Source organism: Penicillium bovifimosum (assembly GCF_028826915.1).
Source record: "Penicillium bovifimosum strain IBT 22155 chromosome Unknown utg000004l_segment0_segment0, whole genome shotgun sequence".
NCBI classification, from domain to species: Eukaryota; Fungi; Ascomycota; class Eurotiomycetes; order Eurotiales; family Aspergillaceae; genus Penicillium; species Penicillium bovifimosum.
This window is the reverse complement of record NW_026622713.1, coordinates 1,078,302-1,090,453: the sequence shown is the minus strand read 5'-3', so window position 1 is coordinate 1,090,453 and position 12,152 is coordinate 1,078,302. Positions and strand designations below refer to the sequence as shown.

Here is a 12,152-nt window from a genome sequence, read left to right as displayed (position 1 = left end):
AGTATCCACTACATCCACCTTTGAAGAGGAAAAGTCAAAAGAGCCGAGAAAATCTTCAAAAAACCAAGAGATTCCTTATCTAAAACAATATGTCATCATTCGTTCTTTCCTGTACCGCATGTGCCAGAAACAGCTATAAAAAGGAACCGTTGTCCCCCCCCCCCTCCCCCCCGGTGTCACCAGTGAACCTTGGAAGTCATGACTGCATGAACCAGGCACTTCCCCTCTTTCTCCCTCTTAAGTAGTCCAACCTCTCTTCGTATTGTACTCTGCATTTTTTTTCTTCTAGCCTATACCTGATTTTTAAACCCCTCATCCTTTTTTTCTACTCATTTCCACCATGTCAACGACCATCCCAGAGCCACCGACCGAGTCTCGTCGGGAGCGAAGACCATCCGTCGGTGCTCCTATCGCTGACCTCCAAGGACCTGTCGGACCGGGATTCAGTCGTCCTAAGCATAAGCGTACATTCACTGGTCTTGGACCTGCCGAGATTAAACATGTCGAAGCGAGCATTCCTGAGCCACTGAGAGAGGCGTGAGTACTGTATACCACCTTTAGGATGAATAGTGGACTGACGAAGGAAATCACTTGGGTGCAGTTGGAGGAAGCACGTATGTTGGAATTTAACAAATCCTGCATGCAGCTCCCGCGTGAAATACTAATGCTCGAGCCAATTAATTAGTCGGCCACTGAGTTCAGCAACAAAGACGAATTCGAGGTGAGTACCACCTGCAACAGTACTGAATACTTCGACTAATACCCTCGCAGACAGAGCTAGTACGTCATATCGAGACTACGCTTGCTCGTTCGCTGTACAACTGCGATGAACAGTATGTGCGGGGTGGTCTTGTTTCACGCTAGTCTTGCAACTAACGGGTGTCTTCCCGCAGAGCCGCGTATTCGGGTACTGCACTTGCCTTTAGGGACCGGTTGATCGTTGAGTGGAATAAGACCCAACAGCGCCAGACTTTCACCGACCAGAAGCGAGTCTACTGTATGTTTCTGGTCCGGTGACCAGCAGACGAGGTTAGCTAATTGCTGGTATAGATTTGTCGCTTGAGTTCCTTATGGGACGGGCGTTGGACAATGCTATGCTAAATGTCGGCATGAAGGATGCCGCTCGAGGTACGTTCTCTAAATATAGGATGTGCATGGCGCTGATCAAAGTCCAGAGGGATTGAAGGATCTTGGATTCCGTATCGAGGATGTCATCAACCAGGAGCACGATGCTGCATTGGGTAATGGCGGATTGGGACGTCTGGCAGCCTGCTTCTTGGATAGTATGGCGACCCTGAACTATCCAGCCTGGGGTTATGGACTACGCTACCGCTATGGTATCTTCAAGCAGGAGATTGTCAATGGCTACCAGGTGGAGATCCCAGACTACTGGCTGGACAATAACCCCTGGGAGTTCCCCAGACACGAAATCACAGTCGACATCCAGTTCTATGGCAACATCAAGAAATATCAGGACGAGAGTGGTAAGATCGTGCACTCATGGGAAGATGGTGAGATCGTTCAAGCTATCGCGTACGATGTCCCCATCCCCGGGTATGGCACGAAGACTACCAACAATCTTCGTCTGTGGTCCAGCAAGGCCAGTAGCGGAGAGTTTGATTTCCAGAAGTTCAATGCTGGAGATTATGAAAGCGCAGTGGCAGACCAGCAGAGGGCGGAAACTATATCCGCGGTTCTTTACCCCAATGATAACCTTGAGCGAGGCAAAGAGCTGCGTCTGAAGCAGCAGTACTTCTGGTGTGCTGCCTCGCTATTCGACATTGTTCGGCGATTCAAGAAGACGAAGCGTGCTTGGAGTGAGTTCCCTGATCAGGTGGCTATCCAGCTCAACGACACTCACCCGACCCTTGCAATTGTTGAGCTGCAGCGCATCTTGATTGACAAGGAGGGATTGGAATGGGACGAGGCATGGGGCATTGTAACCAAGACCTTCAGTTATACCAATCACACCGTCCTCCCCGAGGCGTTGGAGAAGTGGTCGGTCCCGCTGATGCAGAACCTGCTTCCCCGACACTTGCAAATTATCTACGAGATCAATCTGTTCTTCCTGCAATCGGTGGAGAAACGCTTCCCTAAAGATCGGGAGATATTGTCGCGAGTATCGATCATTGAAGAGTCGCATCCAAAGATGGTGCGCATGGCCTATTTGGCCATCATTGGCTCCCACAAAGTCAACGGTGTAGCCGAGCTGCATTCCGACCTACTCAAGACGACTCTTTTCAAAGACTTTGTGACAATCTATGGGCCGGACCGGTTCACTAACGTCACCAACGGAATTACTCCAAGACGCTGGCTCCACCAGGCCAATCCGCGGCTATCTGCGCTGATTGCAGAAAAACTCGGAGGATATGATTTCTTGAAGGACCTCACCCTTCTGGACGGGATCGAAGCTTTCGTCGATGACAAGGAATTCCGCAAAGAGTGGGCACTCATCAAGCGGGAGAACAAACTGCGTCTTGCTCAACACATCAAGGCCACCACCGGATTCGATGTTAACCCCAATGCCCTGTTTGACGTGCAGGTAAAGCGTATCCACGAGTACAAGCGCCAGCAGCTCAACATCTTTGGTCTCATCCACCGCTACCTGAGCATCAAAGACATGTCAGCGGAGGAGAAGAAGAAGGTTGTTCCTCGTGTTTCTATTTTCGGAGGAAAGGCGGCTCCTGGTTATTGGATGGCCAAAACAATCATCCATCTCATCAACAAGGTAGCCGACGTCGTAAACAGAGACCCCGACATTGGCGACCTTTTGAAGGTCATCTTCATCGAGGACTACAATGTCAGCAAGGCAGAGATCATCTGCCCGGCCTCTGATATCAGCGAACACATCTCGACTGCGGGTACCGAAGGCAGCGGCACGAGCAACATGAAATTCGTGCTGAATGGCGGTCTGATAATCGGCACCTGTGATGGAGCCAACGTAAGTATTTCCTAGATTTAAGCCGCTTCAGATCTTCCTAACTGACACAATGACAGATCGAAATCACTCGCGAAATCGGCGAGCAGAACATCTTCCTCTTCGGCAACCTCGCCGAGGACGTCGAGGACCTGCGCCACCGACACTTCTACGGCGACTTCAAGCTAGATCCGCAGCTCGAGCGCGTCTTCAATGCAATCAAGGATGGCATGTTCGGTGACAAGAATGAGTTCTCTGCACTCCTCAACTCTATTGAAGAGCACGGTGACTACTACCTCGTCTCGGACGACTTCAACTCCTATATCACTACCCACGAGATGGTCGACGAGGCCTTCTTGAATCAGGATGAGTGGCTGGCTAAGTCTATTACCTCTGTCGCGCGCATGGGCTTCTTCTCCATGGATCGCGTTACTAACGAGTATGCGGATAGCATCTGGAATATTGAGCCTCTGGAGGTTAAAGACTAGGCAGATGTTTGCTTGGCCTGAGTAGTGCAGTGTTGGTTTCGCATTGATTCGCGTGCACTTTATTGGTTTACACAGTATGAATAGCCTGCTGTTATCATTAATAGTTCATCAATCTGATATTCCCTACACTCGATCGTTACAGTTCTCTCAACTATCAGATTCAATGGCAATGATCTCGTTCAATTGGTATATCCAGAACCACGATGCAAGTATAACAGCATTATCTCACAAGCCCAGAGAACACCGCCTCCGAGCAACAAACTGGATATCTAGACCAAACACCCACTCCATGCCAACGCAGTAAAACAAAACATGTACAACATGGGACCTCATCAGCATCCGTCGATCAAAACCCCACACTACTCCTTTATAGTAGAAGTCTGCACCTGGCTCGGCTCAGAGAAATAATCCGGCCAGAGGGCCATCTTCTCCTCATTCGAAGGCGTAGCAGTAGCAATAAGCGTAGGAACCTGCAAATAATCAACACACGCTCAACACATGGAAATATCTCCATAAGAAAAGTAAGAGAAAAAAGAAAAAAGAAAAACTCACAGCCTCCTTACTTGAAATCCTCCTCCACATATTCGCACGTGGATTATACCTAATCGGCTTCCCGACACCACCAGTCTTCCTCTGATCCTCCTCACTAATCTTCTCAATCTCCCTCTTAACATCCGAAAAAGAATCAAACGGCGTATACTTAATCCCATGCTCAAGACAATACTCCTCAAGTCTCAATCCCCGTCTCGCAAAAAGCACATCCGCCTCCCTGGCCGCCGCCAAATCCGAAACCCCATCCCCAATAAAAACAATCAACGGCATCTCATCCGGTTCACACTCAGACTGAGCCTTCTCCCTAGCCAGATTGACGCTAAGCGCCTTGTCGTGTCCCGCATCCGACCCGTCGCGCCAAATAGGCTTCCAGGGCACGCCGCCGGGAGCTTTGAGGTCGTTGGCGACGATCTCGATCGTTGATGCTTCTTCGGCACCCAGGAAGAGGTCCAGGGTGCGTTGGAGGACGGGCTTGAGGCCGGCGCTGATGATGTTGAAGGGGAAGTTGTTGCGTTGGCAGTAGGCGTGGAATTCGCGGAAGCCCGCGTCTAGGGAGAGGGTCTTTTCCATTATGTCGAAGCCGTCGCCGAAGGGGATTGTGAGGGAGCTCCACATGTCTTCGGAGATGTCGCGGAATGTCCGCGAGCCGCTTTTGAATTGTTCTTCGAGTTTTTCGCGGTAGGCTGCGCCGCAGCCCAGGTTGTCGACTAGGACGTGGCCGGTGTCTTGGAGGAAGATTGTGCCGTCGAAGTCTGGGGTATAGTTTGTTAGTTCCTGGTTTTGGGTGTTTATGTGGGGAAGTGATTGGTTGATTGGTCTGGGGTAAAGCAGGGTTGGGGTGTGAGGAAACAGGGATCTTTGTTCAATGCCTTGTTGGCAATGCCCTGCTGGGAGGTATAGACTTACCAGAGAAGATGATAATCTTTCTCTTCTTGTCGGGGTTTTGTTGTGAGGGAGACATTTTATATAGAACCTTTTTTGAGGGAAGGGTGTATAGACAGGTAGTAGTTAGAGAGGTGAAGGGAAGGTGATTTGAATGCAATTGTAGGAAATAATGAAGTATTTAAAATTTGAATTGGCAAAGCCACGATGCACAATAGTTCGGGTCTCATAACCTGCAACCTTGGTTCTTGGTTGTGGCAAACAAGATAGGAAAATGACGTAGGGACGTCAACGACATCAGTGTGGGCCATATGAGGGGCATCATCGGAACTAGTCTGATCGGGACTACGGAGAACTATCGTGACTTCGGGGGTGGGGAAGGGTGCCGATTCAATGTGTTCTGATTGGCTGTTTGACCCCAGGGGTCGGGCCCGACAAGCCGAACTGTGGAATCCCGAAGCCGAGTCTTTCATATGATTGGTTATAGTCACGTGAAGTGGATGTCTCATGCATCATAGATTTTGGCGTTTCACTTAGGCCGTCAATTCAGCCACACGACGTTCGAGCTCCGGGACAGCCCGGAGCTGCAAGTCCAGTTCTTCTTTCTCACTGCATGAAATTAAGTCATTAGAGGACCATCACCAGACACGGGGAATAATGGAATGAAAACTTACTCTTCCAACTTCAACCGTCGCTCCCAGTCCAGACCGGTGAAAATATACCCACCCTGTCCATCAAACTGGAGGATCTTCTGGTGATACTGCCAGAGACTGCGACGGTGCGAGACAGTCATGAGGGTGGTGCCAAGTTTCTTGGCAGTCTCGTACATGACCTTCTCGATCTCCAACGTCACAGAAGAGGTGCACTCGTCCAAAATGGCAAACTTGGGTCGGTGGTAGAAAAGTCGGGCCATAGCGATACGCTGCTGCAAGCCACCGGACAGCACATCGCGCCATTCTTCCTCTGCGTCCCAGCCTCCAGGGCGGTTGACGACAGACTGGATCTCAACCACGGACAGGATCTCATACAGGTCATCGTCAGTAATGCCCTTGGCACGCATCTCGCGCACTCCGTCCGGGTAGATCACTTGCTGTCGCAGAGTACCGCGGGATAGATATGGTCGTTGGGGAATGTAGAAAATATCCTGGAATGGAGGTTTCCTGACAGTGCCTCCGTAGACCGGCCAGAGCCCGCCCAGGATTCGGAAGAGAGATGATTTGCCACATCCATTGGGCCCGACGATGAGTAGGTGCTCACCGGGGTTGACGGTGAAGGATAGCTTGCGCACCAAGACATCGCCGTTCGGCGAAACGATCGGGACATCGGTGAACTCGATTGCGTCACTTTCGATGATTTGACCACGGCCAGAGAGCACTTCCGCGTTCTCTTCTGTTGAAGCGGAAGATACCAACTTCTTTTCAAATCTTCCAGCAAGTAGATCGTCCATGACCTCTAGTAAAGAAGAGACACGCGAAGTGTGGCCAGCCAACTCCGAGATCTCTTTGTAAGAGAACATCAATCGACCAAAAGCATCTGAGGAGGAAAGCAACAATCGACGATTCGTGACAAAGTCTGAGAGTGGTTAGAAAGAAAAGCCCTTGCAGGGAAGAAGATATCAACTCACTTTCAGTGTGATCGCCCATGCTGTGAGCGACCTGACCAGGGACCTTGAAGAAAACAGGTACACTACACAAGATCAAGCCAAGCGCTCCCCAGAAGTACTTGATCACAAAGTCCTCCATAAATCCATGGTAGAGTCGCCGACGCAGGATGCGATTCACATGCTTGATCAGCGTGAAATAACCCTTGTCCAAAGTATCCTTCTCGGCCTCATGGCCATGGTAAAGAGCAACCTCTTCACTGTAATCGATAAGCCGCGAGTGAAGGAAACGGAACTCGCCCTCCAACCGAGCCTCATCGGCAACATATTTGCCGAACGGCGGAGTCAGCATACGCATAACGTTGGCTGAAAGCTGCACCAGCAGACTCATAATGAATAACCCTTCACCTCCAACATTCTTAGAAAGCGAGTAGTTGTAGATAACCATGTCGAGAATGGGCTTGGCCAAGTTGGAGTATAGTTCCGCCAAACTATCCGAAAATCGAGACACGTCGACCGTGACAAGCTGGTCGGGATTCTTGATGCGATCGTCCAACGCGGAAATGGCGTAGAATGTCATATTAGATAGATATTTCTCATGGATATAATCCGTAAGTCGCTTCCGGTAGCTGAGAGCCAACTTGCACTGATGATACGCAAGCTAACACGAAAGAAACGTCCAAGTCAGCAAATGTCCCGAACGGTCGCATATCACTAGCATAGACGCAGGAACATACCATAGAATTAGTAAATGTAGCCGGGACAGCCACAATCATCCACCAGACAAGACCGAGCAAGAAATCCCTCCCTTTCCCGCGCACCAAGCTGCTAACAAGTCTGCCATCCAGCTCGGCAACATATAAACTCAGCATCGTCCTCAACACCAGAAACACACTGTGACTAACAAGCAGCCGCAGCTCCTTGCTCTTCCACCCGGGAATGACGATCTTCAGCAAGCGGAGCAAGTGTTTGAAGAACTCCCGGTTGATCTCGACGCGCTTCTTGCGCGGCTGTTCTTCATCGCCGAGACTGCTTGTGCCGGGTCGTCGACGCAGCTCGACCTGCTGTGATGCGGCCTTCTGCTCGGAGATGGCATTGTGGATTCGTTTGGCTAGAGCGGCGAAGAGGGCGAGGTAGACGGCGCGTGAGATGCGGGTGCGGTTGCGGAGGTAGAGGCTCGTTAGGCTGGAGAGGATGTGTTTGAGGGAGCGTTCGGGCGGCAGTAGTTTGGACTGGGCGGCCATGGCGATGCTGGTGGATGCTGGTCAGCTGGGTTTGGGCGCGAACATGTCCGCCGTTGAGGGTGGAGAGGAGGAATGGGGTAAATGGGTTGGAGGGCCATGACGGGGGTGGTTGGCATGTGATACCCCAGAAAACCGGGGGATGGTCAGCCGAGGAACCCACTTTGACTGGCCACGTTCTATGTATGTATACTTGTTTACACAGTGTCCATGCGCATTGTCACATTGTGACTTGGATGTAAATTGTACATATAAGCTCTCGACACCTTTCTACTAGTACACCTCACCAGTGAGAGCGCTCCCAGTTCCCAACGCCCATTCTCCTCAAGAGCAACTTATTCTTTTTGTACCATTGAAAAGCGATTAGTACAAATATAACCTGATGTTCAAGCACTCTAGTGGGACATAGACGCGCCAACTGTGTATGCTAAACTGACATCATCAGAAAGCTAATTTTCGATAAAGTATTATTGCATGACGGTTACTGTACTGAGTTCTAGCACTACTAGATCACCATCTCTAGTTAGACACTTTTTCACCAAAAAATCCTTGTCCTATGATGCAGTAGTATCAAAATCATTTGTGCTGAAGTCTCGAGAGTCCCATCCATCACCGCATTTTCACAATCTGTTGAAGATGCTGGTCATAGTGAATAAATCCAAAGATGTCCCTCAAAGCTCCGTGGTTCCCCATCCTCAGCTCTCTCATGAATGGATATAGAAATGGAAGAGAAGGCTCCATGTGGAGTTTGAGTCTATATTGACGGTAATTTCCGAAAGCGTCAACAAACTTAGTAATATCCATACATAGGCAAAATGTCAATAAATCGAGGCTCGAGCGCCTTAATCTTCCTTTCGAAAGGTAGGCGCCAGTCGCTTGATGGTCAAGATTGACATCTCGAGAGTGCGATGCACCTCAGCATTGTTGAGGGCATTCCAAGACAGTCAGCACACCAGCACCAGTTCCCCGCCTTTCGCCCTCGAATCTCACTTTCATACACCCGGCCTCAATATAGGGCTTGATCACAAAGAACTAATTCCTACAACAGACCCTTGAAATACAATCACTAGTCGATCAACATCTACATCAGCCAAAATAAGCCATGACAGCCTCCGCCCCTACACCCCACCCCTCCGCAATCCCCAAGACCGACCCCCAAAAGCGCGAAGCACAGAACTCAAGTAGCAATGAACAGCAAGCAACCATGACACCAAATCTCATCCCCGAGGTTCCACGCCCAAAGCTCCGCCTCCACATCGAAGACCTCCGCCACGCAGCCTCAAGCTCCTTCCTCACCCTCATCCCGGACGTCGCATCAACCCTCGACGAAGCCCTAGCAAACATCATCAAATACCTCTACACCCCACCCCCCAACTCCAGAACCAAACCCCAACCCTCCTTCACTCCCAGCATCCCCGCAACAAGGTCAGTAACTGTCTTTCTCCGCGACTACAGCGGCGTAGCCTACACAACAGGCACAGAGCTCGACGATGCGCACAAGGAGATCCACGTCTCCCTCCCGTACATCGAGGACTGCACATCCGGCCCGTCTGCGAAAGAGGATCCGCTGCACGAACTGGTCGGGGTCCTGACTCACGAGCTTGTGCATTGCTACCAGCACACCGCGCCGCCTGATAGTGCTGAAACCGGAGATGAGAAGATGCCCCGGCCGCCAGGCGGGCTGATCGAGGGTATCGCTGATTTCGTGCGGCTTAAGGCTGGGCTGGAGCCGCCGCACTGGAAACGGCCGGTGTCGGCTGCGGATCGGCCGCCCAAGTGGGATATGGGGTATCAGCATACTGCGTACTTCCTGGCGTGGCTTGAGGATGTTAGGGTGGGGAGAGGGGCTGTGGGATTGTTGAATGATCGGCTGTTGAGGGTTGGGTACCTTGGTGAAGGGGAAAGGGAAAATGTGGGTGAACAGGACTTACCATTCTGGAAAGGTCTGTTTGGGGTTGGGGTTGATGATTTATGGGAGGAGTATGGCCGGTATCTGGATGACCCTGCTGAGGGGATTGTGGGCAGAAATAGTGGGAATTGGGAAGACGAGATTCTTGATCCAGCTTGATGGCATGGATGTGAATGCTAGACGATGTGTATGGGTCAGTGGTTGTCGGTAGGTTTATTTGGGCATCGGATATGGTATGCATTCATGGAATAGATTTTTGAAGGTAGTTCTATATTTGGATGGCAGCGTCGATATGGACGCCTTGGCTTGGCCCTCTTGGACCCGATTCTAATGGAGAAGAGAGCAGAGGAAAATAAAACATCAAGGGAAAATTCGAAGAAGAAAGACACCAGGTGAATCGAAGGGATTGGTATTCCCATAATGTACAGAATCCAGTCATGCAGAAGACAGGATAGATGACTCTTTTTACCGCCGGCCAGCTTCCCATGCGAAAGAATAGCACACCGGAAAAAGAAAAGCGATATAGCCCAAAAAAGAAACATGAAATAATATGTCACCGTGCCTTGAACCAAGGCGTCCCATTGCACCGAATACCTTAAACAATGACCTCGCCCAAGTCGACGTGAACCGGCTTCCATGGCAGGGCCGATGGCTCCTCCATCGAACTAGGGACGCGCACATTGAGCGGGCTGTAGAGGTACCAACCCTTGAGCGCGGCGACAGCAGCACGCTCGCGGGCCTCAATCAGACTGGCGCCAGCGCCCTCTCCGAGCTTGTCCTGACCAGAGAAGATACCAACTACAAAGACGGGGTGTCTGCTGTGACGACCAGTCTCACTGATGACCTTGGCAACAGGGCGCTCGAAGCTCTCGCGAGCGCACAAGCGGGTCAGGTCACGGGCCGGTGCCCGGAAGTTGAACAATTCAGAGATGTTGAGGTGTCGTGAGAGGAAGTGCTGCTCGAAGAATCGCTTGGCGGCAGCACGGCCAGCGTGCAGGTAGATCGCGCCCATGACGGCGCGGACGAACTCTGCACTCGCTTGCTCGGTAGTGACACCGCCGGCGGACATCCCAGGGCCCTTGAGTGGGTCACCAAATTCATCATCATAGAAGACCTTGGAAGTGACAGTCTTCCTCCAGAGTTTGTTATGTTCATATGGGCGTGCCGATCTGCTTGAGCCGGTCTCGACTTCACTGCCAGGCTCGACCCTCCGGAACTGCAACAGACCGGGATCAACCTCTCCACCCGGCAAGGTGGCCATTTCGACACCCCACTCTCTTGCCATAGCAGCGAGAGTCTTGGGTCCAGCATATGCGTACATGGCCGCAAAAATCACGGTCAAAGGCAGACGCGGATAAGTGCAAATAAGGTGCTCGGTTGCGTAGTAGGAAAGGAGGTCGTGGCCGAGAGTTGCCAGCGATGCATTGTTGAAGTTGGGGTTAGGGTCTGCGGTTTGGTCGACTAGTGCGCGTGCAAGCGTCTGGACAGGTAATCTGGAGGGGAGGTAAAGTCGAGCGTGGAGAGCAGCGAGTTTTGCAGATTGTTGGGCTGCTTCGACTGGGGGTGAGGGATATTGGAGATGCGAGCGGCGGGTGTGGGAGTCCTTGACGATTTGAGCCAATTGCTCATCTTGTGTTGTTGAGTCCTCGAAAATTGCTGCAGTCTGATCATCCCGAGCCTGGACCGGGGAAACGGTCGATTGATACCGCTGTCCGTAGATGTGTTGGTGCAGACGGTTGACAGTCCGAGCCCGAGGTGCAAGGACTGAGCTGCTCCATCGTTGGAGCTGCAGTCTCTTCATCTGGGCGATTGTGGTATTATGGGTGTCGTGAAAGGATTATACAAAAAATAGGAAAAGGAATCGCGACACAATCGATTGGCATACCATCAACGGGAGAGAAGAGAAATTGTCGCGGCAGTCACGGGATAGCCAAGTCGTGTGAGGACGCGCTAAGCCAAACCTGGCTCTAGCGCCTTGGCACCAGACCTGCGACCGAGACGGCCCTTCGGCTTCCAACTTCGAGAACTACCAGCCGTACGCTCAATTACAATAAACAAACCCTTCAATTGCATATTCGTCACAATGGGTGGAGGTGGAAAGATCCCGTATGTCCCGCTGTCTTTGAGTACTATGCCATGTGCTAATCTTTCTGTCCCGCAGGTACCCTAAGGAAGTCTGGTCCCCCGCTGGTGGTTGGTACGCCCAGCCAGCTAACTGGAGGGCCAACACTGCGATCATGGGCGCCTTTGTGATCGGTGTCGCTGCAGTCGCCTTCAGCATCAGTGCTGAGCGGGAGTACCGTGACAAGATGCCCGAGCCTGGCCGTTTCTTCCCCAGCCGATAGTCCGTCCCCCGAACCATATCACTCAAAGCACACCTTACGCTAACCTATACTTCTCTTCACCATAGCTGGAGCAAGCAAATCCGCGAACACGAGGCCCAACAAGCTGCAAAGAACGACTCATAAAGACACCCTATAAGACTGGATGGCGGTTGTAGGGGGAATTTCAGCGAGGTGGACCCTTTTTTTTCGTGTTTTATTTCTACTTTTTCTCACTTGTG

At 51.3% G+C, this 12,152-nt stretch overlaps 6 protein-coding genes across 6 annotated transcripts; 3 read left to right on the top strand and 3 right to left on the bottom strand.

The window, feature by feature from the left end:
* Positions 1 to 340: 340 nt before the first annotated feature.
* Positions 341 to 3,405, top strand: glpV (glycogen phosphorylase; the record flags this gene model as incomplete). Its single annotated transcript, XM_056665443.1, has 8 exons — positions 341 to 537; positions 602 to 614; positions 686 to 721; positions 772 to 833; positions 894 to 997; positions 1,051 to 1,128; positions 1,176 to 2,941; positions 2,998 to 3,405. The coding sequence occupies 8 exons, from the start codon at positions 341 to 343 to the stop codon at positions 3,403 to 3,405; spliced, it is 2,664 nt and encodes an 887-aa protein (XP_056522393.1).
* A 359-nt stretch (positions 3,406 to 3,764) lies between these two features.
* On the bottom strand, positions 3,765 to 4,918 carry N7515_004698 (uncharacterized protein; the record flags this gene model as incomplete). Its single annotated transcript, XM_056665442.1, has 3 exons — positions 3,765 to 3,875; positions 4,024 to 4,709; positions 4,864 to 4,918. The coding sequence occupies 3 exons, from the start codon at positions 4,916 to 4,918 to the stop codon at positions 3,765 to 3,767; spliced, it is 852 nt and encodes a 283-aa protein (XP_056522392.1).
* A 454-nt stretch (positions 4,919 to 5,372) lies between these two features.
* On the bottom strand, positions 5,373 to 7,683 carry N7515_004697 (ATP-binding cassette long-chain fatty acid transporter PXA2; the record flags this gene model as incomplete). Its single annotated transcript, XM_056665441.1, has 4 exons — positions 5,373 to 5,448; positions 5,514 to 6,411; positions 6,464 to 7,100; positions 7,177 to 7,683. 4 exons carry the CDS (start codon positions 7,681 to 7,683, stop codon positions 5,373 to 5,375), a joined length of 2,118 nt encoding a protein of 705 aa, XP_056522391.1.
* A 1,099-nt stretch (positions 7,684 to 8,782) lies between these two features.
* On the top strand, positions 8,783 to 9,748 carry N7515_004696 (basic secretory family protein; the record flags this gene model as incomplete). The annotated part of the gene is made up of 1 exon (XM_056665440.1): positions 8,783 to 9,748. One exon carries the CDS (start codon positions 8,783 to 8,785, stop codon positions 9,746 to 9,748), a length of 966 nt encoding a protein of 321 aa, XP_056522390.1.
* A 436-nt stretch (positions 9,749 to 10,184) lies between these two features.
* N7515_004695 (mitochondrial 54S ribosomal protein mL44) lies at positions 10,185 to 11,390 on the bottom strand (the record flags this gene model as incomplete). The annotated part of the gene is made up of 1 exon (XM_056665439.1): positions 10,185 to 11,390. One exon carries the CDS (start codon positions 11,388 to 11,390, stop codon positions 10,185 to 10,187), a length of 1,206 nt encoding a protein of 401 aa, XP_056522389.1.
* Positions 11,391 to 11,672: 282 nt separating this feature from the next.
* N7515_004694 (uncharacterized protein) lies at positions 11,673 to 12,057 on the top strand (the record flags this gene model as incomplete). Its single annotated transcript, XM_056665438.1, has 3 exons — positions 11,673 to 11,695; positions 11,751 to 11,933; positions 12,000 to 12,057. The coding sequence occupies 3 exons, from the start codon at positions 11,673 to 11,675 to the stop codon at positions 12,055 to 12,057; spliced, it is 264 nt and encodes an 87-aa protein (XP_056522388.1).
* Positions 12,058 to 12,152: the final 95 nt, after the last annotated feature.